The sequence below is a fragment of the Emys orbicularis genome, chromosome 25 (assembly GCF_028017835.1).
Source record: "Emys orbicularis isolate rEmyOrb1 chromosome 25, rEmyOrb1.hap1, whole genome shotgun sequence".
NCBI classification, from domain to species: Eukaryota; Metazoa; Chordata; order Testudines; family Emydidae; genus Emys; species Emys orbicularis.
Genome location: NC_088707.1, coordinates 9,103,956 through 9,129,628, shown reverse-complemented (window position 1 = coordinate 9,129,628; position 25,673 = coordinate 9,103,956). Strand labels below are relative to the sequence as shown.

The 25,673-nt window shown below is 42.2% G+C and overlaps 1 protein-coding gene across 1 annotated transcript in view; it reads left to right on the top strand.

The window, feature by feature from the left end:
- TANC2 (tetratricopeptide repeat, ankyrin repeat and coiled-coil containing 2) overlaps positions 1–25,673 on the top strand; it is a 513,617-nt gene that overhangs the window by 451,621 nt on the left and 36,323 nt on the right. Inside the window, exon 16 of the mRNA XM_065422604.1 lies at positions 18,344–18,452. Within this exon, the coding sequence (XP_065278676.1) occupies positions 18,344–18,452 (109 nt within the window). The remainder of the gene's footprint in view (positions 1–18,343; positions 18,453–25,673) is intronic.

Here is a 25,673-nt window from a genome sequence, read left to right as displayed (position 1 = left end):
AAAAATTAATGAGAGATACTAGTCCTCTTTGTTTCACCTTTGCAGGATCAAGTCAGTTCATATCAGCCTTCAAAACTCTAAGTAAAGGTAGCTTGGTAATAACATCTTGTAGGAATTAGTGTGCAGTAGCAATCTAAACCGAATGTGTGAAGCTATAAAACAGTATCTCAAGTTGCCATGGTTTCCAGTGGAATTACCTTATAATATCATACAGCGTAGGTATTTTACATTCTTTTTTCTCTCCCTACGTCTCCACAAAATCATGCTGCAGATGGAGCTCTTAACTAATCACAGTTCAGGAAGCTACTATTTCTAGATATTACCCAGCAAACTTATGTGTTTGTGCAAATTAGCAAAAATCTGACGTTTGTATTTTTGATATAAAGCCTAGTCTCTCTGAGAAATAATAATGCCAAAATGAAAGGGAACTGATGTAGGAAGTTTGGAGACAACGAGCAGGAGATAGTATAGATTACTTGTATACAAATTCATTTACACCTCGGTACTGCAGACTTCTTAAAATGCTGCTGCTTTCTTGTGTTACACATTGGTTTTTTTTAATTGTCTAAATTTCGCTTCAAATTGCATATCTTGGTTTGTCGTTGTGGAGATACGTTTAATTGTTGAATGCATTTATTCTTCTATTTTCAGTAACCCGAGAGTCCCTGAAGTCTCTAAGCAATACATTCTTCTTTATAATTGGCTGGTGTGGTAAAGGGGACAAACCGTAGGGTGGTTTTGTTTGTGTGTTTGATGGATTTTAGTCAGAGAGGTGAAAATGCCATTTCAGTTTGAGGAAGAGAAAAATTACAGTTTTAACAAGAATTTTTTAAATCCCTTGTGCACATGCGTGTATGTGTATAAAAAAACACACCTTGTGTATATACTGTACACACATACACATATACGCTTTCTCTCTCTCTCTCTCTCTCTCTTTTTCTCAGGTCCAGATTTCAAAAATGCTCATACCCAACAGCTCCCATTTAGGTACTGAAATGAAGTGGCCGTTTCAGAAGCAGCCATTGTTTCCAAAGGGAGCTGCTGGGTGCTGAACACCACTTCTTTAGGAGCTTAAATGGGAGCTGGGCTCTTCTGAAAATCTGGCCCTTACTGGACTCCGGTACTGCGCCATTTTCTCTTTTCATCTAGGAAACTGTGTCTCTTTCCTTCATAGCTCAATACCCCTATTTCTGTTTTACACCTCAATTATCTATTTGCTAGTAAGAAAATTAGTTCTCCTGTATAGTACCTCTCTCCATGCTCAATATCCCATTCTGTTTGAAACCCCAATTATTTTTTGATCAATACAGATAAAACGTACCACTCCCTGTCATTATTATTCTTTTTATGTTTTAGTGGATGCAGACCCGTTTGTTAAGGCACATTCACACAAGAAATCAAATACATTAATCACAGATTTAGCTCAAGAAATCAAATCTCTCGGTTCTGTCATATTTTAGCCAACACTTTCAGCACTAGCGTGCTCTGTGTGCTCCCCAATTACGTATATATGCCAAGGCACTCAGCTCACTGGGACACAGACACCAGGGATATGGTGTTGTGGTTAGTTATTTTACAGTGCCCAAAGGGGTGCTGGGTGCCGTACACCACAGATAAAAAGACATGAGGCCAGATTCTCCCCTTGCTAGCACTCTGTGCAGTCATTTTCACCTGCACACTGCCAATGTAGGGTGGGTACAAAATGCTATCCAATCAGAATGCTAGCATTGTGCACAGACTTCATACAGGTGAAATGTTGGTACAAGTGGACAGGAGTGGTAGTTTGGGGTTCTGTTGTACTCCTGGTATAATAAATGTAATAAGATGGGATATTTTCATTGCAATATCCCATTTCTTCATCAGGATAAACTGGGGACAAGCTTGGGTTCCAGACGTTGGGTCACAACACGTGAGAATTCATCACAAGTCCTTCAGTTAATTAAACAGGCAAACGTTATCTGTACCAAAGCATAGTAAGTTTGGTGTGCTGCCGTCATTGGGAATAGTACTGTTAGGCGTCCCAGAAGTCTGCCTGGAATAAATAGGGCCGTCTTACTCCACTACTTTCAGTGTAATAGCTATAAAAATAGTGAGGGAATTTATCACAGCTTGACAAAATGAACATAGGAGAACCATTACCTTGTGTAAGTAACCCTGTAGACAGTCATAAAGAAATGCCACTGTTCCCTGAGTGACTCTGTTTAATCACATTCAGAAGTACAGAATCAAGACAGGATAAAAAAAATGCTACTAACCGGGGTGGCAAATGTAGTAGGGACTGTTGAGGGCAGTATAAGCTAGTGTTGTAATAATAATTAGAGTGAAAGCATTGGACTAAATACACCTGTGGCATAGATGGAAAATGTGAAAGAAGAAAGGTGATGCTTTAACTTGGTCTCAGGTGGTGGGTCTGCTCTTTTAATGAAGCTCTGAAATGCATTTTTGAATTGAAAGAGCTGGGCAGGGCTTCAGCCCCAGTGTCAGTCTGAACAGAAGATGGGAAATGCCACCCAGGCAGATTCTAAACCGTGATTAATGACATGGAGATCCGAAATAATTGCAGCCACCAGAAAAAGACTTTACCATGAATAGAGTAGCTCACTGTTACCAGCTTGTGATAGATGCAGCCCAAACACTGACGGATACAGTGCAGTTTGTGTGTTTTATATACGGTAAAGGTCACGTTTTAATCAGCTAAAATGTACATCTAGTTTGCTGCTTTTCATTTCTCCACCACCTTTATTTCCTTCCAAGCCTCCTCCCTCAGGCCCTGGTCCAGCAAAATACTTAAGCATGTGCTTAACGTTAAGTACCCAAGTAGTTCCATTGACATCAAAGCACCTGCTTGATGCTTTGCTGCACCAGGGCTTTCGTAAGTCCTTTGAACACCACCGTGGTTAGAACAGGCTGTATCCTGACCCGTGTTCTCTGCCAGTGGATCTCCAAGATGTTCTGGTTGTTCTAAAACTGCTCGGGGCCAGACTTTTTTCAGATGGCCTTTCATTGTGGTCTGCCATCAAAGTACTTTGACTCCAGCTAGTTTTATTGATCAGGCAATTGGTGTGTAGTAAAACAACATGCACTGTGGATAACGGTGAGACAGCAGAGGAAGTGAAGGAGCTGCTTGCGGGAGACTTGAAGCCTGGAGCAGGCTTGCTAAATGAGCTAACCAGAGACACCTGGCACAGGTAGGGAACCTCAAGTAACTGGTTCCTTGTAAGAAAGCTGAAGCAGTTGTTTGAGAGGCCTGATTCTGGGAAGTGTACAGGGGAGTCAGCTCAGAGCAGGACAGCTGCAAGCCAAACTCCAGGGTGGGTCACACCCTAAGAACTCATTTAGAAAAAGGACCATGAACGAACCCCTTGTCACACCCAGGCTGTGAGGTAAGCACATGTCTCAGGATAGATTTTGGGGAACTCTGAGTTTTTCTTTTGAGTTTATATGTCTGAATAAACCCTTACCCCAATAAGGGACAAGCAACTTTTGAAGGAACAAGTGTGTGGAGTCTCTGTAGAGGGAGAATAAAGGGCACCCCGGCCACAAGAGGGCACATGGACCAACTCATTTATAATAACCCTGCTGCTCAACCCAATCTAGTTAGTCCACTGGTCTCTCCCAAATGGTAGCACTTTATATTGATTACTCTAAGGAATTTTTAGCTGACTACTCCCAATCAGGCCCAACATATCCAGCAGGTTAAGGTGCTAAATATATTTTAAATCCAAGATCATTGGCGTGCTTAATTTAGAGAAGGCTTAGTTACTCTATCTATCTGTCTTATCTATCACATATATTTCTTAAGTATTCCTGAGATTTCTTTTCACACTGTCTTAAGGAAACATTTATTTACTTAAAATGCAAAGTAATCCATTCTTAACAGCCAGTGAGTCAGTTGATATGCTTATAAACTAATCTAGGACATAAGGATTTCTTCTTTGCTAACAGAGATTCATTTTGTCAAAACTCATATTAAAACAGTGCCTTTAAATCCTTTTAAAAAAAAATAGTTAATACCTTTTGTAGCCTTTAAGTCTAAAGGATGGCCATAGATTTCCCAATTCCATCCATGATGCTTCCCTTGGCTTCTTCTGTTATCTGCCATTATTTCAGGCAGTTCAGTGCAGATGTTCCCCTGAATGAGTTCTTGATGAGAATTCATCTACATTATCCTGGATAAACTAGAGATGTTCTGCTTCTCTGGGACAGCCACGTGTTTAGTGTAAGCTGAGGCATGTACTCTACTGTACATAATAAAATACAGGCACAATGTCACCAGTGCAAATAGAATATTAAACAAAAAAGAAACCTTGAGAAATATGAATATTACATCAGGATCATTAGCAGAATTTCAGAGTTTCAACTGATTTGCAACAGTGAGATGACTGCTGATCAAAGAGACTGGAAAAAACTTGGTAACTTTCTATCATGAATCATAATGTCGGTAGAGATTGTTAATGCCCTGTTAAAGGAGATTAGGGTGCCAACTTTCACCAAATGAGGGGGTCGTTAGGCACATGCACAGTAAACTGTCTCTCAACATGTGAAGATCTTGCTAGGTACCATTCTTTTTCTGACCTGCCCTTTCTGGAGAAGATTGAGAATATGGTTCCAAGACAATTTGAGAGTCAGATTTCTTTGATCCTGACTCTGTCCTTGACCTAGATTTTAGCCTCCATGTGGATACGTCTGTGGCGGTTTTATTGGTAGCTGTTCACCTCCTAGTAAGAGATAAGGGTCAAATGACCTTGCTGATTTTATTACGTCCATCAGAAATCTTTGATCACAAAATTTTGTTGATTTGACTACAGACCCTTGCAGGGTAGACCAGTCTGTGTCAGAATGATTCCATTCCTGCCTTTTAAAGAAGTCCCAGAGTGTGGCATTGGGCAATTACCCCTTGGGCTCTCTTCTATGGGATTCCACAGTTTTCTGTTTTGCCATTTCTCCTGATCAGTATACATGTCAAGCCATTGGGTGATAGTGAAGCAGACTGGGCTATGATAGCACCAATATACAGATCCTATATACAATCCTGTGTCTTGTATTCATCAAAAAATTAAGTGCATCGCATATCTGTTTGGCTGAGATAGGGTCTTTGTTAAGGCTTTCAGTTAAGATTGGATGTCTTTCTAAAAGGCGTCCTCCAGTTAAACCACAAATTAAACTCGATACCGAAATCACTGGGTGAAATTCTCTGGCCTGTGTTATGCAGATGATCAGACGAGATGATCATAATGGTCCCATCTATCCTTAGTCTCAGGGACTGACTTTTGGTTGTGTGTTTAGTACCTAGCACAATGTGGTCCTGGTCTACAATTGGAATCCCTAGACTCTACTGCAACACAACAAAATTATTGTAATAATAATGATATAAATGACAGTCTAGATAAGGTGATTTGATTTTAGTTGGCTGAGGGAAGCAACCAAAGAACATGACAGGGTAGGTATCTTGCCCCGGAATTAGGGAATGTGCCTGTCCTTTCCCAAAGAAATTTGCAATCTTGTCACACTTCTTCTGGATCTTCAATTACTTTTAGATTTCTAGGTAACTTCTGTGGTTGAGGGCACATTTGTTCATCTCTGCATGGCATAATCGAAGAAACCATTCTTTGCTGCAGACTTTACAGCTCCAAGGTGTTATTGAATCAACTAGCTTAGAAAGAGACTGAGTCTGAAAATTGTGGGATATTCATACAAATAAGAATAGCACTTGTAGTGACATAAAATTACAAAGATTTTGAATTCTGCTTTGCAACCTGCTGATCAGTGTTTTATTTCATGGGGTGTAATATTGCACATATAGGTGCATTTCCTATTTTGCCTGTGTTATTTCTTGCATAAAGTTTAATGAACTCTATATCAGTTCACAGTTGAACTCTATGTCAGTTCACAGTTAATCTCTATAATAAAATTTCAGGATTGTCGTTCTGAAGCCTAGAATGTCTGTTGAGTCAGTGTGGAGTGATGGAGACAGCTACAGGCATGGTTGAAAGCTCTTTTGGTTCAGAATATCACCAGGTTGAATCATCACAGGGTTTGTGATCTCTTATTATACAATTTTTAAATTCTCAGCCATTTTAATTACACCCAGGTGGTGTACAGCAACAGTAAGGCCATGCCATGCCAAAAGTCCTACATCATTATAATGCCCGAGTAACTCACACACCCTTATTCTACAGCTAATTTACATGCAACAATTTCATTGGTTATATGAGGGAGACTGCACAGATGGTGGATTACGTGGCCCAGCTGCCACAGTTCTTCAAAACCACCCACAACCAGCACACACAATATCCCCAAACACACACAGCGCCTCACCACAGCATCCACCTGTCATTCGCCACCTGCAGGAATCAGCACAAATCTCCCAGCACAGAACAACCCCCACACAAATCAACACAACTCTCCCAGCCCTACACACACATTTGCCCACCTTCCTTCATACTGTCTGCGAGAACCAGATGGAGTGTTGGAGTCCAAAGGTTCTGTGGTAGTTGGAATGTGACAGCTGATCAGAAGGTGGGAATAACAGCTGTGCAGGGTAACAAAGAGGTGGTTGTGCCTCCAGCCAGGGGGACAGCCCTCTGTACAAACTGTGGGGAACATGGACTTTTAAGTTCTCAACCATTTTGACTTTATAAATTACACAACACAAAATCCCAAAACACAACCTCCCCAAACACAAGTCAACACACCTACCCTTCGTTCACCACCAACACAACTCAATAGCACGACCTTCTAGACACAACAACACAACCAGAACACACAATAACCCCAAACACAGACAGCTCCTCACCTCAGCAAACATCCCTCATTTGCCACACACACACAAATCAGTACAAAATCTCCCAGCACTAGACACACACTCGCCCACCCTCACATTTTTACCATAAACTCGAGCAGCAAAGCTGCCTTTCCTGACTGGTACATGAAAGAAATCATCAGTGCAAAATTCAATCAGTTAACTTCAGTGATCAAATGATCCTTCAAAAATGTCCACCGTGAGTGGTGATCCTTTGTGCTCTGAGTGTGTGCTGGGCAGGACATTGGCTTAGAGCATTTTTTGTTTTTTCAGGAGACATTTTTTCAAATTGTCTTAGCAGACTTTCTTTAAAGAGACTTTCCAGAGATGTCTAGTAGAAAAGGAGACACTTGTCTTTGCTGGGACAGGAAGTACTGTGTGCACTGCAGTTCTAATAGAAGTGCACTGTGGAGCTCTAAATAAAATATGAACATGAGTCTCTTGGAAAAGCAGATTCACTGGGCCCAGTGTCAGCTGTCTGTGTTTTGGAAGGTTTTCATCCAGTTAGCTGCAAGAAAGGCAACTTGGATGTAAATCAGGGGGCTTGGAATTTACAGAGCACAAAGAAAATCTATTGTGCCTGATGCTCACTTACACTGCCAGAGTTGTGTAAAGGGGCCTTAGTGTAACCGTGCCTTAAAGTGAGAGTTAGTGTAATTTACACCTATTTTAAATCCCCTTTACTTGGCCTGAGTGATAGAAAGGTGTCTTCGTGTAAAAGAGAATCAGGCCCATTAGCTCTTTATCTTCATCATCCATTGTAATCTTTGGGCACATTGAGAATTATTTTAAAATCACAAAACTGGAATTTTAAATGTGAGGACATGTCTGTGGGCAAAGAGTGTAGTAGGCAGAAGATACCTACTAAAGCAGGAAGGAAGAGATGGAGGAGTAGCTTTAGGGATAATACGGCTTTCCTTAATCTAGTGATGTTCAGTGTTAGAAGACAGCAGTTCTTCCTGTAATTCTTTTGTATTGCTACATGATGTAATGAAGTTGACAAATCAACTGGAAAAAAAAAAGTGTTCCCCCAACTCACAAGTGAGACTCATCCCCTCCAGACAAGGTGCTCAGGAAATAGTTGAATGAACCGAGTTTGCTGCATGCCTCGAAAGAGTAAAAACAAAAAACAACCCCTCACCCAAATCCTAGGCTTTTTTTGGACCAGCAGACGAAGTGAGTTCCTCCCTCATCCTGAAAACACTGTGACCAGCCTGGCAACGTTCAGAATGTTAACTGGAATCTGCTAGTTGATTGTAACTGCCGGGAAAGTGAATAACAGAAGTGGATCTCTGTAAGGAAGCCAGGGCACAACCCATGCAGGGCTTTGTAGGTCAAAATTAACACCTTGGTTTGCTTTTTGTATGTGGATAATGAATGATGGAATGTAGGGATGTGCTTGAATATCAAATTACTAATAGCATGTGAATTGTGATATTCAGTTCTCTGACAGTCAGTGCCCTTGCGTTTCTCTTTTGGGCCTCACCCGGTGTGAATTATGTGAGGCTTTTGTGATTTGAATCCATGTTCACTAGGGACTAAGATAGAACCACCCAGTTCATGTTCATTGGTGCCCTCAATCTGCATTTGAACCCTGGTCTCCAATGGTGAAAGCCCAGAGAAGAAACCTACCCCGAGCTGATTTGTTTATGTGGTGATGTAGTTTTCTCTTATGGTAAAACATTGTAATGGGAAGCCCAAGATTTTTTCCCCCTTGAAATGGAACTGTGAAGAGAAAAATTTGACACAGTCACAGCTCACCCTATCAGATGGCACTAATACGACAACATGGTATTGGGCAATACTAATACTAATTTATAAAATCTTCAAACATAAGAACATAAGAATGGCCCTACTGGGTCAGACCAAAGGTCCATCTAGCCCAGTATCCTGTCTTCCAACAGTGGCCAATGCCAGGTGCCCCAGAGGGAATTAACAGAACAGGTAATCATCAAGTGATCCATCCCCTGTTGCTCATTCCCAGCTTCTAGCAAACAGAGGCTAGGGACACCATTCCTGCCCATCCTGGCTAATAGCCATGGATGGACCTAGCCTCCATGAATTTATCTAGTGCTTTTTTGAACCCTGTTATGGTCTTGGCCTTCACAACATCCTCTGGCAAGGAGTTCCACAGGTTGACTGTGCCTATTAATTTCATTTGGTAACCCCTAGTTCTTGTGCTATGAGAAGTAGTAAACAACACGTCCTTATCTACTTTCTCTACACCAGTCATGATTTTATAGATCTCAGTCATATCTCCCCTTAGCCGTCTCTTTTCCAAGCTGAAAAGTCCCAGTCTTATTAATCTCTCCTCATACGGAAGCCGTTCCATACCCCTAATCATTTTTGTTACCCTTTTCTGAAACTTTTCCAATATCTTTTTTGAGATGGGTCGACCACATCTGCACACAGTATTCAAGATGTGGGCATACCGTGGATTTAGCATCAAAGCACCAAACAAGATCAGTTACCCATTTAGGCCCGGTAATTTTTGTATGATTGATCCTTATTAATTTTTTTTAATTAATATTTGTAAATGTGTTTATTTTAGCATTTCTAGAGGAATCTAATTCTTATCTTTCCCCTTAAATAACGTTCTGCTCTGTGTATACAAATGGTGGACCTCATTCTCATTTAAACTAAGGCCCTTTACGCTACCCTGGCAATTTCTGTAATTTCTCCAGCTCGGTGCACTGATATAACAATGAAATAATTTCCCTTTCCACTTCTGCTGATATTGTTTCTTCTCAGCCAGCAGGTGTCACTGTTAAACAGATTAAAGAATTCTAAGGCATGCAGAAATTCCAATGTGTGTGAACTCTTCAGGACCAGCTTAACCTACTGCTGAAAATAGAAGCTGAGACGTGAAACAAAAGGATGAAATGTGATTAGTTTGTAGTAGCATTGCCATACAGAAGTCCTGCCATACCTTATACCTTATGCAGCATTGATATGATATCAAGAATTCAAAGGAGACATATAAGAAAGACAGATATAAATGGGGATTCAAATGTGTATCTATAGCAATAATATCCCAAGTACATTGGGCACAGTACACCACACATGTTACCCGAAGTACAAGATCATGAGTTTTCATTGTGATTGAAGTGGACTGTCAGAGCATCCATAGAGCGCCATCAAGGGGACCATAAGTAGAGAGATTAGGAAGACTTATTCCAACCGTTTGCTTTAATTTTGTTTCCTTTCTTTGGGCCAAATGATTCAGCCCTGCACTTGCCAGTATCTGTTTTATCTGTCTCTGATCTACTTTTCTTTCTCCTTTGCCACGTCCCGTCCCCCCCAACCCTGGGAGCACTATGTTTACTCTCCCCCAATCAGACATTGAGCCACGCTGTCCTGAGAGAGGTGCTCTCTGCAGAAAAGCAGTCTTGCACTTTTCACACATACAGAGTTTGATCTTGTCCATAGCAGGTGTGGAGTGTTGTACAAAGTAAAAAATTATAATCAGGATGGGGAGCCCGGGGAAACCCAATCCTGAATGAATAAGAATGTTGCTACAAAACCACCAAGTCACTCCTGCCTTCTGGCAGGAGGGAGGCTTGACAGGGGAGCACGTAGTTAAGAACCTTAATGGCCTGAAGAGCAGATCCCTATCTAAGTCCACTCCAAAGAGGACAGATTCCTCCCCAACTCTGTCTTCCAAGCAGACGAATCTTCCTTCCCATTTAGGCACGTCCTAAGCCCCAGGACCATGATAAAGAATGTACACAGGAGCAAGGCTCTGCCAATACCAGACTCTGCACCAGCAGCAACGCTGTCTGCGGCACCATCCAGGTCAAGGGACCGAGAACCACCGGTACCAATGAAGAGCACCCAATGGGAGCCTCATTCACCAGCTGTACCCCCACGGACCCCAGATGGATTCACCAGCCAAGAGCCTTTCCACATCAACTCTGACGGGAGAGGCAGACAGGACCCTATGCACCCTGGGAAGAATGGAGATGTACACAACTGTGGAGGACATCTTTGATCTCCTGGATCTGCAATCTTCCCTTTTGTCAGAACCAATCCTCACCGGGGATATTTTGACCCTGTCAGGAGACACAGTGTATGGGAAAAGAAGTCCATCCTCCATCCCATCTACTAACTGTGATTTTTCTTTAGCAGAACTGCTAGCACCATTGACTGACCCAGATCCGACTTTCTCATCATTGGGGGAATCAGAAGTACCAGAGGAACAGTCATCACCTCCACTCAGGAAGATCAATCCAACCCGGACATTGCGAGCTGCCTGGAACCAATCTTGTCTACCCAAACCTGGACACCCGCCCTGGGACCGGTGGTACCCCATGCTTTGGGGACCTCTGGAACTCACCTTTAACCCCTCATGACAGCACTGTTTGGGCCCCTAGGACCTGTACACACAACACCCAGGGTCTTTACAATTTAATAGGGAGTCATATTACCTCTCCCCTCCAAGAGAGCAATCAGAATTTCCTCCTGATTTGAAGAGGGGGAATACAAGCCAGATCCATTGTTACCAACAGGGATATTTTCCTCCTCTCCCGATGAGGCTGTTGCTCCAGATTCGCCATCTCCTTTGGACAACCACAACCAATTCCAGGAGCTGCCATGGAGAGCGGCAGAAGAGCTCCAGATTTCCTTAGTGGAGATCCAGGACACACGACATAAGCTCCTGAACAGCCCACAACCCAAGGGATCAAGCTGGATAGCACTCCCAGTGAATGAAGCCATAGTGAAACTGGCAAGGACAGTATAGCGTACATTGGCAGGAAATGCAAGACATACTGCTCTACTGGAGCTCAAGGCCAGCACTCCAGAAGCAGTGCTCTCCTACTCCCTTGGATAGGCCACTTGAACTGTGCCTTTCCTCCCATCCTGCAGCTATCCTGGGGCTATTTGGAAAATTTGACAAGACAGAGCACAAGCCATCATTTTTGCACCCAAATGGCCCAGACAGTTCCCAAGTCTTTTGTGAATGTCAACCCCACTGCCCATCAACATTCAGTCCTTGTCAGATCTCTTGGCTCAAGAAGAACGGCAAGCTCAGTCATCCCAACCTGGATGCTCTTCGTATCACAGCTCGAATGGTCGTCCCATCTAGAACATCCCTGTCCCAGAGCTGTGCAAGCCGTTATTAATGACAGCAGCAAGGACTCCACCAGATAACATTATCTTGCCAAGTGGAAGTGTAACACCAACAGACCCCAGTCGTCAGTGGGCAAGATCGAACCTGGGACCTCTGAAGCTTAGTGCGTCAGCCTCTACTGCATGAGCAAAAAAGCACTTGACTCGTAGCTAAGACTGTAGCAGACTCATTAATCTCTGGATGGGCTAGATACAACTAGAGGGGGGACAGAGCACCACACTAAGCAAGCATGGGTTACAGAAGCATTTCTCTATCTGGGACCGGCAGTCCTATGTCTCCAGAAACAGCAAGTAGTCCTGGTATCTTCGATAACCTCCTTACCCTCAAGATGATGTGTCTTTCCCTTAGCTTGCTGCAGGTCCACTTGGCAACAGTCAGTACATGTCACCCACCAAAGGACAGCTACTCTGTCTTTATTCACCCAGTAACTACTAGGTTCCTGACAGGTTTAATCAGAACCTTTCCAAAAGTATCAATGCCAGCCCATCACTGGGACCTTGATTTAGTTCTTTTAGCACCCACTAAGCCACCCTTCCAACTCCTAGCTACATGTTTGATGTCTCACCTGTCAATGAAGGATGCCTTCCTCGTTGCCGTTTCCTTGATCAGAAGGGTAGGTGAACTTCTGGCCCTAATGGCATACCCACCATACACAATATTCCATAAAGAGAAGGTCTCTCTACAACTGCACCCAAAATTCACCCCTAAGGTAATTTCAAAATTTCTCATAAATCAGATTATCCACTTGCCTGCATTCTTCCCAAAGCTCCATGCTTCCAACGAGGAGCGGAGGCTTCATGCCCACAACGTGTGATGAGCAGTGTGCCCGTGACATGTGATAAGCGTTAATATTTTACCTGAAGAGAACAAAACAGATCAGAAAGTCAGGTAGATTGTTTGTTGCCATAGCGGAATGAGCCTGAGGACAAGCTATTTCCTCCCAGAAACTCTCCAAGTGGATCTCTGGCTATATCCTACTTTGTTTCACATCTGCTCCTCCACACAGAGTACAGGATCGCTCTACAAGAGCACAAGAAGCCTCAGTAACCTCACTGCACAAGGTATCCCTGCTTCTTATTTGCAAGGGAGCAACGTGGAGCTCCATCCACACATCCACAAGACATTACACCTTGGTCCAAGTCTCCTCTGCTGACACATCTTTTGGGATAGAGGTTCTACAAGCAGCCATACCCTCCTCTTGTCACTGTATTCTTGTCAGTCACCCACAGTGGAATACACATAAGGACCAGCAATCAAAGAAGAAAGGGAAGTTACTTACCTTATTGTACCTCGAGTTCTTTGAGATGTGTGGTTCCTGTCTGTATTCAGCTACGCTTTCCCCTTCCCCTCTGCTCCGATCATGTCTGGATTAACAGTAGAGAAGGAACTGGAGAGGCAGTCGGTCCACACCACCCCTTATAGAATCATAGAAGATTAGGGTTGGAAGAGACCTCAGGAGGTCATTTAGTCCAACCCCCTGCTCAAAGCATATACCTTCAGAGCAGAGCATGAGGAGAGCAGGGCACAGACACAGACTGACAGACACCAATTGCAAGAATTCTCCGGTCTCAGGCACTTGGAGCCCATGCATACCTGCAGTGGAATATAGATAGGGACTGTAAAAAGCAACAGAGGGTCCTGTGGCACCTTTGAGACTAACAGAAGTATTGGGAGCATAAGCTTTCGTGGGTAAGAACCTCACTTCTTCAGATGCAAGTAATGGACTGTATGTCTCAAAGAAATCCAGTGACAGTAAGGGAAGTAACTTCCCTTTTTCTGCCTGTGCTCCGGCCCTTTCATACCCTGCATTCTGGTTGGTTGTGGAGCAGGCACACAGGGTCTACCCTGCTCAGTCTGGAGGGCTGTGCCTCATACTCAACTTTTCCAGTGTCCACATGTAACCCCCCCTTGTATTAGCCCTGACAGCAACAGTCTTGTGCATATCTCACATTGTGCCAGAACTTGCAGGATCAAGACCATTGTCTCTAGAGTATGTATATGTTGGTATGGGAATATTCTGTGATGAACTGCGCAGCGTTAGCATGCGGTGACACATACCACCTAGGAGAATGAACAAAAGCTTTGATAACAGAGCTGGCAGCACTATTAATTTTTCACACAAAAAAACTTACATTAAAAATAGAAACCCACTGAGGATAAACCTCTGCTATGGTGAAATTCAAAGCAAATCATTTCACTGGGCTCCTTGATGTAGAAATCACTACTGTCATTCTCTGCTGTGTTTTTAAAAAAGACACTGCTGTTAGAATCAGGTTTAGTGTGCAATTATCATTGACAGAACAAGTGACTGCAGATATTTATCAGCAAGCCCAGAGCCACTGCTTTTAGGTATAAGAAATATTGCAGAGGTAACATGTTGCTCGTGAATCCTATCCTTTATTCTGAAATAGTTCGTGCATGCCTTATTCATAACAACAGCCCAAACCATGCACACAGCTGTATTATACATACACATACATTCTACCAGCCTCAGCTGGAAGGCAATTAGGAACTACCTACTGCCTGGGGCTGCATGGGTTAAGAATTGCACCTTATCTTTTGGTACATGGACCCAGCCACATTAGAGGTGCCTAGATATGCCATTAATACTTACCATTAATATAGAGAGCTTTGTGTTCAAAGCTCTTTCCAAACATTTTCTGACTATTCTTGAATCACCTCTGTGCAGTAGGCAAGTGTGAGCGTTATTAGCTTTGTTTCACAGATGGGAAAATTGAGGCTGACAGGCCCATGTATGGAGACAGAATCAGAGCCGAGCGTAAAGCTTCAGAACTCCTGATTTCCAGTCCAGTGCATAAGACCAGACATCTCTCCCAAGGAAGGCCCAGAGCTGAGTTCTCTGAGTGGACTCAAACCACCATCCTTTTGGTTGAGGTAAATGTATGGGACATTGCCCAACAGATAAGTGGTGTAATCAGGTTAGCCATTAGATGTACTTGGTGTATTAAACTAACCGTAGTAATGAGTTTTGCTGTACTGCTTGAGTTGCAGCTGCATCCTACGAAATTCAAGCAGTACATCACAGTGTCTGTTTCCTTTTAATTCATTTTCTTTCCTCTGTCTCTTTATGGGCACTTCTGAAGGCTAATCATCGGTAATGATCATCCTTTGCAGTTTTGGTCAGTGTATTTCAGAAGACCGCCGCTACTGTGAATATTACATTTGCGAGATTATCTTCTTTAAAGGGACACCACTGACTGAAAATCTAGTCAATTTCAAAGAAAAAAAGAAGAATCCTAAAGTGGCTTCAGGTGCTACAACCACTTCAAACTCCCCCTTCAGTTTTGCATGGTTTTCCAGTCACGTTCCCAATCCCATTTTGTACATGATTTTCTGTCCATCACTGCTGTGTGAAAGACTCACACAAACGGGAAAGTTACTGATTAAACTACACAGGTACACGAGGACAGCAGTGAAACTGACTATACACAAAATGCTGCCAAATAAACAAAATACATAAACTGAATAAACAGAAATAAATATATTTCCTTTTCAGTTCTAGTCATCTTAAGCGTTACTTGTAACAATAGTAGGTACAAAAATTTCAGATGGCAGAGTGATATTTAAGTTGATGTTGTATCTTTACATTCATTGCATTTTGGGGGGAGGTACAATAGAATTATGTGTACGTTTAATGCTCTGGCCTTTGAACCATGAAGAAAAGGTTCAAGTCCTGCCTTTTAAGGAAAACGGTTGAAAATGTGTTTTGTTGTTCATCCTTTTCTGCTAATGCATTGGTGCTGGCGCTGGTGATGGGGGCTGCCGCACCCCCTGGCTTGAAGCGGTTTCCGTCATATACAGGCTTTACAGTTTGGTTCAATGGCTCTCATCCCCCCACATAAAAATTGTTCCTGCACCCCTCTGCTAATGGCCATGTCTCCATATTTTAAAACCATCCGACAATCTGGCAAATAATCATCAGTCTCTGTATTACCTGTCAGAATTAAGGTTCTGTGTGTCAGAAGCTTGCTGCACACCTGGCCCTGGTTTACAAATCCTTCACTTTCGTGCTCCGCTTAAACAAAACGACAGGTCGTGGTTTCCCTTTTAGAAAGTCCTGTCTCGAAGGATTATCGTTCTTTGGATTTAGACATGCTGATAAGCCCTAGCGCTGTGGAAACATTGATCCTCTAGTCTAGATTACTCAGTTGCATTTAGATCATTCTAAGCACTGGCATATTAGTTTTTCCATTTGATAAGGTACTAATGGGATAGTAGTATGCCCTGTCCTTAAAAACCCTATTAAAGCTACAAGTCACGTCATGTTAGCTTGGGGGAGGGGGGATTGTTGTTTTTTTAAATGTACAGCTACATTGGTTCCAGAAAAGAAATGGGTTTAAGAAGTCCCTGAGGCTTCCAAGGTCTTAAAAAAGCAAAATAATGCAATACACATGCCTTTGTTCCTTATCTGTAGTGTCAAGGGGAAGTTACAGACAATTCTCTCTCTTCTCACATGTGTTTTTCACTGTGGAGTACAACAAAGACGACAGTTCTAACAGTGTTTATTTATTTTTCTGATACATTTGAACGATGTAGAAGATTGCCATGATGGCGCTCAAAAAGCCTGGGAGGTTACTGTATCTGGGCTGCTTATACATTAATCCGGGCACTCTGCTTCTCAGAGTGTTCCTTCACGTGAATCTGTTTGTTGTTTTGTTTTTTCCTTTTAAAAATACAGTATTTTTAAAGGTAGAGTGAGAAAGGGGTGTTGCTGTCAGGAGAAGCACTTCTAACAAAAACAAGAAATTCTTTTACCAGGAGACACTGTTCTCAGGCCACACAAAGTCCAAGTATGGAATGTTCTCTGGGGCCTGATCCTTCTCTGCTTTACATCTTGTACTGTCACTTTCACCAGTGCAAAGTGGATGTAGAATTCTGTCATTCTGATCTGGTTATGTTTTATACCTGCTTTGCACTGGTGTTAAATGACTATAGAGAGCTCAAAGCAGAAGAGAGTCAGGTCCTTAATCTTTAAAGGGTCATTGTCAATTTGAAATACCAAAATTTTCAGCTGGAAATGTGTGTGTTAAGGTTACAAATTACACCTAAGATCACTAGAACTGAAAGAAGTGAATGAAATACATTTTCCTCTCTTTTTTTCCAGTTTACTTTATGTGCTTGACAGCACTCCATATATATAGTCCACTTTCACTTTCCTGTCAGTTAATTAGCTTCTCCCTTGCTGAAACCATCTTTGTAAATATCAACAGGAAAGTTTAAAAACCCTTGTAATATTGTTTTACATCAGAGTGGAATTACAACAGTGTTAGGAAGATATAACAGAATGAAGAATCTGGCCGATTCTTTAAAAATTTCTTTCTGAAACTGGATTTTATTAAAATGTTTCACTTTCAAAAAGTTTTTCTCTGTAAAGTGATTTTTAAATAGCACCATAAGGTTCTATAATTGCTGTATCTCACTGATTATAGTTCATACCTGTTCACATTACAAGTAAAACTGTATTTTCTAACCTCCAATCCTGGTAATTCCCCCAGAATCTGTAAATCAAACATAGTTCTTAAGTCCTACACACTCACCAGTAATAAAAGTCCTGCGATTATTTTATGGCATGGTATACAAATCAGAATTAGTCCAGTTCATTCTCCCAAGCTGGGTTGGCTCTGCAAGGCTAACAGGAGTAAAAAAGTGCTGTTGTAAAATATTACTTTGTCCATGAAGCCAGCAAATATGACTCAGAAAACACATGCACATAGCAGAGCTGAAGAATAAGGGCTTGTCTACACTTGAAAGTTATTTTAGGTAGGGTGTGAATAGCAATTCTGGTTGATTTCTCCATGGAGACAAGCCCTGAGAAGGTACCGTTTATATGTAGTCACTTTTCTAACCATCCCCACAATTTAAAATGAGTGGACAGAGACCTAAAAGGAGAGAGAGAACAGCAGATGCTGTATCTGCAGAGGAAACTTGAAATGAGATCCATGCCTCTCTTCTAACAGAAACGTTTTTCTAGCCTCAACTTCATGACCCAACAATTCTTATGTCAAGGAATTAAAGTAAGAAATCATCAAGCAATTGGGTCTAAAATAAGTGAGGTCCATTATAGTGGGGTACCATTGAGAAGTATGCAGAGATACATCCTCATTGGAGGGACTCAACCAAATGTCCAGGCTCTGTTTCAGCAGTTGTTTGGTCAGAATTTACAGCCAGTTAAGTGCATATTCTTCAGCTTGCACCCTACAGGCATGTGGATCTGAGAAGTCATTCGCTGGGGAAGTAGTTTGAGTGAGACTGATAGCCTAGATCTTCCTTGTAAGGCAGCACATAAGATGGGTGATGCTGAATGACGCCAACCCCAAGGAAGACCCCTGGGATTTAAAAAAAAATGGGATTCTTCGAATACTAACTTTTTTTTTTGTTCTTGTTCCCAGGAGTGGCCACACCCTGCTTGCCTTCTGGTTTTCTCGTCAGGACGGGAAGCTAAACCGACAACAGACTATTGAGCTGGGACATCACATTCTCAAAGCACACATTTTTAAGGTAACAAGAATTCAAGGAAAGGCTCACACCATCCTCTTCCCTGACACACACAGTCTGTCAATACCCACTATCAGAGAGACACGGTGGGTGAGGTGGTATCTTTTATTGGCCCAACGTCTGTTGGTGAGAGAGACAAGCTTTCCTGGGACCAACACGGCTACAACCACGCTGCAGTACCCACTATATAAGGTCTGTTCTTGTTGCAGTGTGGCTGTAAGAAGTGTTATTGCTTCAGGCTTCCAAAACACATGAAGAAAGTTAGCTTTTGAGCACTGGTGAGGACATGAGAAATTCTAAAGGGCCAGAAAGTTGGGAAAATCTGCCTTGATTCTAAGGGGGCGGGGGAATTAAAATTAAAACTACCGCACACTGAACAGCAGATTAAAATGCTCCTTGCCGAGTACTTCTGCACCCGACTTACAAATAAATGGCATTACAATTTTGACTGGCCTTAACATTTTGCCAGAGATAAAGGTTGGAATTCGGTTCACAGTATGCGATGCCTTCCTTGTTACCCAGGTTTTCATTTTGTGCCCCCACAGCTCTTCTGAAACTTCCTTAATGTTAAAAGTGACAGAACCATAAGTGGAGAGGGCACTAGACAGGGTGTCAAGAGACCTAGATTTTATTCCTGCCTCTGCCACTACCCTTGGTCAAATTTCTTCTTCTGTCTGATTCAGTCTCCTTGTGTGTAATATGAGGATGAGTTCCCTCCTTTGTAAAATGTTTTGTTCTTAATCTGTACATCTCAATGTATGAGTCAAGTATAGTATCAGGGGGTAGCCGTGTTAGTCTGTATCTACAAAAACAACAAGGAGTCTGGTGGCACCTTAAAGACTAACAGAGTCAAGTATAGTTTGTTTATGATCTACCAGTGAGTGCATGTTTCTGCAGAGCTGAGCTTCTTAAAAAATGTCTGGTTACTGCTCCTTAATGGTCCATTTTTACCCTCCAGACAAAGAGTGACCCAAGGGTCACTAGTTAAGATGAAGTTTGACCCACAACTGGAGTCATATCTTCAGGCCCAAAGAATGTTCACCAATCAGCATAGGAATTGGTTAGGTAACTGCTACAGAGAGAATAAATCATTTCTTAAAATTAATGGGAGCTGTTGGTACTCAGCACTTCAGAAAACCAGGGCACTTATTCAGTTGCTTAAACTTCAGCACCCACTTTGCCAATATTTTTTAGAGCAACAGGATAGTTTCGGTATCTCACCAGGCCTTATTAACATCCTGCTAGATCTCTTTATTTAATTGTAGCGGCTATATTAATGATCATGTGTAATGGTAGGTCTGCAGCATTTCGGGAGATTATGGGTAAGTTTGAGGTAAAGTGAGGAATCCCAATCAGCATATAATTTTCAGATTTTAACATACAAAAGTAGCTCCAGATTCAGCCCTGACATTAATGGGGTCAGTTCCTATTAACATCAGAGCCAAAGCTGAATTTGGATCCTAGTCTTTATCATTTTACACTTTATAATGGAGAAAATGGCAGGATTTCAAAATCTAAATAAACCTCACGTTTCATTAAATGAATGAGTTGGCAATAGATTCCAACTTGAATTGAAAAATATTTACCATCCTGGAAAGTGTCTGTTAACATACGAAAGATGTCAGTGTAGCTTTCTGTTTCTAACTACTTGGCAAAATCCTTTGTGTATGATTTTAGTAAGAATAATTTGCCTCGGTGACAGATAAGTGTAACATCAGGTTGTACAGAAGTCCTACAGAGTTTTGAAAGGGGTTTGGGTTAGATGGTTTTACATGGGAAAAGCACTGTAAAGATTAGCCTTTGGTGTTTCTTAAACAGATTTATTTTTATTCCTTTATTTACAGTAGTTGTTTGTTTAAGAGGATCTGCTTGTATTTTGTACCAAATTGAACCATAGCTGTTTCTTGGAAGAGACACTTTCAAACTGGAACATTTCAAGGAGAAATATAAGTATCTTGTGTCCGTATTCCCATTCCTGTTATTGCAGATACTTTCTGTTTATGAGGAAGTGATTTCTCCTTCACAGCATCTCATTCTGCCTGGTCGTCTAGTAAAAATCAGTGTCTTGTAGCTGTGATGTGAGCCTGCTGCCAAGTGAGATGCATGTCAGGTCATAAAGTCAGCTTAAATTTTTTCTGCGGTATTGTGTTGGAAGAGCAGACTTATCTAAACACAAAGGTCCTGATTCTAAATGTACACTGGTTTACACCAGCATAACCCCATTGGAGTTACCTTTTACACTGCTGTGAAAGGAGAATCAGAAGCTAAACCATGGGCGGCGGGTGAAGCTTCCTGCCCCGCCTCTTCCAGTTGAAGCCCGGCCTCTTCTGGTCGCTTCTCTCAGCCTCTCCCATGGCCCCAGCCAGGACGGGGTGGGGGGCTGAGAGCTCGGTCCGACCACGGCGGGACTCTTGACCCTTGCCAGAGCTCTGAGCACAGAGCCCATCCCCTGTTCCACCCCTGGCCGTGCTCATGGCCCCACCCCTTCCCCCATGGCCCCTCCCACATTCTGCCCCTTCCCCATAGCTCTGCCCCCACTCTGTCTCTTCCCCCGAGGTCCCGTCCCCTGCTCACGCCATTCTCCTCCTTTCCCGCTGTGGCCCTGAGACCAGAAAAGCAGCCACGGGGACATGGCTGGGAGAGGTTTTTCCAGGGGCCCCAAATTGGCCAGGGCCCCAAGGGCTTTTGTGGTAATCTGCCACTGCCCCCTCTTCCCCCCTCCAACTCTCTCCTCCCCCCCCCCCCCCCCCCGGTGGCATGAGGTTTGGGGAGACTTAGCCTCCATTACGCACCACCCATGTACAAAACATTTGGTAAGACTAGGTGGAGTTGTGGGATATACACAGATGATATTTTGGCTAATAAAATACAATTTTAAAACTGGGTTTGTCCTAATACTAATTCCTGTCAGATCCCAAAAGGATCATATCATTCGAGTCTCTGTTCAGGACAGACCCAGGTCTGGAATTTCAATGTGTGATAAATCAGTGATATGCAAAATCACTGAATAACAATCACAAAGAGGTGTTTTGACAGATCTGCGTAGGGAAACTTGCACACTGCCTGTTTGCACTATGGCTCAAGCAAGTGCCTTTTAGCCCCCTCACTTTTATGAGCATATATAAATATCCTCATGTCGTTTTTTAAAAAATAACAAAGTATAAATGTCTTCGGTAACTGATTTAAAAGATTAAGAAGGGATCTTAACAGATGGGAACCAGCTTGGAAACCATGCCATGCAATGAAAGGGCATCAAGAGAAACTTACAAAAATTACACCAGCAAATCTAAACTTCAAGGTAACATTGTTTTAAACATCAAGCAATGAGAAGTCCTTCATTTCAGTCATAACTGTCCTGCCTAAAACGTTAGTGATCCAGAAATGAACTTCCCTTGTCCCTCGATTAAGAGACTGATTAAAATTACAGGCAATGAAAAGAGGCTAATGGAATGAAAAGTTGTCTAATATTCCTTGAAACAGTATTGCAAAAGATCATTACATTGAATTTAGCTGGCAAATTGTCTTAAAGCAGAGGCCCTTCACTACTGCATTTCAGTTCTAATCTTTTCATGGGTCACAAACAAAAATTAATTTGGTGCACATCTAGTCCCTGGCAGATATTTTTCTGCATCACAAAATCACCATACAATCTAGTATGATTCGGACAAAGGTTTTTAAATAGCCTGGGGATGTAAGAGGTTAGGACTGAGATGCTTTGACGAAGTACTGGGAGGATCCTGGACTGAAACAGGTAGGATTATAGTAGGTGAGATCTCAGGTACGTTGACAGAGCTGCTTTGGAAGGATTTAGAACTGAGATAGTGCAGGGGTCCGTACACCAGAATTGTAGTTCATTGGCATTGGAAACCTGCACAAAGTCAGTCTTTACTAGTCTCCTGTTCCTGTGTATGAACATATTAATGAGATTAAACCCATTCCTCTTATTTCAGCAGTTTAATCTTGTATTAAAGTAGGATTCATTGTTGCTGACAGATACAGCCTGACTTTATAACTCAGGAAAAGAAAAGGGAAGAATCAGACACTAGCTATGAATTGAGGAGAAATAAAAATTGGTTTCTACAGCTGAACTCTTTTTGTATTGAACGTATTTATTTCATAGAAAACAAGTGCCCCCTTCTGTTGATCAGAGTGTCTTGCATACTCCAAGTATATTTGTTTCAGTACAGTTTGCTAACCACGTTTGCTACAGTATTTTATCTTCGGATGGCTATTTTGAAAGGTGCAGATATGCTTTCTCGTGTCATACCTGATAGAGATTATAGAAGCTTATTTGTTAATGTAGTAATACACTAATCATGTTTAGTATTTCTTTTAAATTGCTGCTTCTAATTTGTCCAAATTTTACAGTGCTCACTTAAGTAACTGAAATAAATGTTGATATGTCATTGTTTTATAGTGTGTGATCTAAAAAGCAGGGACTAATAATTGCCAGAATTCCTGAGGTCTTTGATTCCTACCTCCAAATACGCACAAACTTTTCCTCTACAAGCATAGAGTCAAATAAAGTAAAAATCTTAAATGAATCAAACTGTATCATAGAATTTCTATGGATAGAAGTTTCATGCTTGAATAATAAGAGTATAGCATTAGGAATATACTACCGATCACCTGACCAGGATGGTGGTTGTGAAATGCTCAGGGAGATTAGAGAGGCTACAAAAACAGAAACCTCAATGATAATGGGGAATTTCAAATATCCCCATATTGACTTGATACATATCACCTCAGCTTGTCCTGGAACCCACAAGGGGAGAGGCAAGTCTTGATTTAGTCCTAAGTGGAGTACAGCATCTGGTCCAGGAGGTGAATGTAGCTGAACTGCTTGGTAATAGTGACAATAATGTAATTAAATTTAACATCCTTATGGGGGGAAAAGGACCAAAACAATCCAACGCAGTAGGATATAACTTCAAAAGGGGAACTACACAATAATGACGAAGCTAGTTAAATGGAAATTAGAAAGAACAGTCACAAGGGTGAAATGCCTCCAAACTGCATGGAGACTATTTAAAAATACATAATAGATGCTCAAATTAAATATATTCCCCAAATTAAAAAAAACGGTAAGAGGGCCGAAAAAATCATGGAGCAGGTCCTCAAGGATTCTATTTTGAACCATTTGGAGGAGAGGAAGGTGATCAGTCAACATGGATTCACCAATGTTTGAGCTACCTGCTTTAACCTGATATCTGCTTCAACCTGATTGCTTTCTATGATGAGATAACTGGCTCTGTGGATATAGGGAAAGCGGTGGACGTGATATACCTCAGCAAAGCTTTTGATACAATCTCCCACAGTATTCTTGCCAGCAAGTTAAAGAAGTATGGATTGGATGAATGAACAATAATGTGGATAGAAAGCTGGCTAGATCCTCAGGCTCAACGGATACTGATCAACAGCTCGATGTCTAGTTGGCAGCCGGTATCAAGCGGAGTGCCCCAGAGGTCGGTCCTGGGGCCAGTTTTGTTCAACATCTTCATTAATGATCTGGATGATGGGATGGATTGCACCCGCAGCAAATTTGCGGATGACACTAAGCTGGGGGGAGAGGTAGATACGCTGAGGGTAGGAATAGGGTCCAGAGTGACCTCGACAAATTGGAGGATTGGGCCAAAAGAAATCTGATGAGGTTCAACAAGGACAAGTGCAGAGTCCTGCACTTAGGATGGAAGAGTCCCATGCACTTCTACAGGCTGGGGACCGACTGGCTAAGCGACACTTCTGCAGAAAAGGACCTGGGGATTACAGTTGAAGAGAAGCTGGATATGAGTCAAGAGTGTGCCCTTGTTGCCAAGAAGGCTAATGGTATATTGGTCTGCATTAATAGGAGCATTGCCAGCAGATTGAGGGAAGTGATTATTCCCCTCTATTCAGCACTGGTGAGGCCAAATCTGGAGTATTGCATCCAGTTTTGGGCCCCCCACTAAAGAAGGGATGTGGACAAATTGGAGAGAGTCCAGTAGAAGGCAACAAAATTATTAGGGGACTGAGGCACATGACTTACGAGGAGAGGCTGAGGGAACTGGGCTTATTTAGTCTGCAGAAGAGAAGAGTGAGGGGGGATTTGATAGCAGCCTTCAACTACCTGAAGGGGGGTTCCAAAGAGGATGGAGCCACAATGTTCTCCATGGTGGCAGATGACAGAACAAGGAGCAATGGTCTCAAGTTGCAGTGGGGGAGGTCTAGGTTGGATATTAGGAAAAACTTTTTCATTAGGAAGGTGGTGAAGCACTGGAATGGGTTACCTCAGGAGGTGTTGGAATCTCCATCCTTAGAGGTTTCTAAAGCCCGGCTTGACAAAACCCTGTCTGGGATGATTTAGTTGGGGTTGGTCCTGCTTTGAGCAGGGGGTTGGACTAGATGACCTCCTGAGGTCTCTTCCAACCCTGATCTTCTATGATTCTATTAAATGCTATCATGGCTAAACAGCAGCGTAAACGAGATGGTTGGAAACAGAAAGGCATCCTTTAAAAATTGGAAGTCTGATCTTACTGATGGTGATAGAAAGGAGCATAAACTCTGGCAAGTCAACTGTAAAGCTATAATAAGTCAGGCCAAGTAAGAATTTGAAGAGCAGCTAGCCAAGAACAGAAAAACTAACAGAAAAAAACATTAAGAACATGCGAAAGCTGGAAGTCTGTCAAACAATTATAAGTGCCACTGCACGATCAAGATGCTAAAGGAGCACTCGAAGACAAGGCCGTTGCAGAGAAGCTACATTAATTCTTTGATTCAGTCTTCACTGCAGAGGACATGGGGGAGATCCCCACACCCAAGCCATTCTTTTAGGTTAGAAGTCTGAGGAACTGTCCCAGATTGAGGTGTCAGTAAAGGAGGTTTGGAGAGAAACTGACCAGTTAAACAGTGATGAGTCACCAGGGCCAGATGGTATTCACTAAAGAGTTCTGAAGAAACTCAAATATGAAATGGACGAACTATTCTCTCTGGTAGGTAACGTATCACTTAAATCAGCCTCTGTACCAGATGACTGGAGGGTAGTTAATGTAATACCTGTTTTTAAAAAAGGCTCCAAAAGTGATCCTGCCAATTACAGGCCGGTAAACCTAACTTCAGTATGAGGCAAATTGGTTGAAACTGTAGTAAAGAACAAAATTATCAGACACATACATAAACATGATATTTTGAGAAAGAGTTAACATAGCTTTTGTAAATTACTAATCATTACTAATCTATTAGAATTCT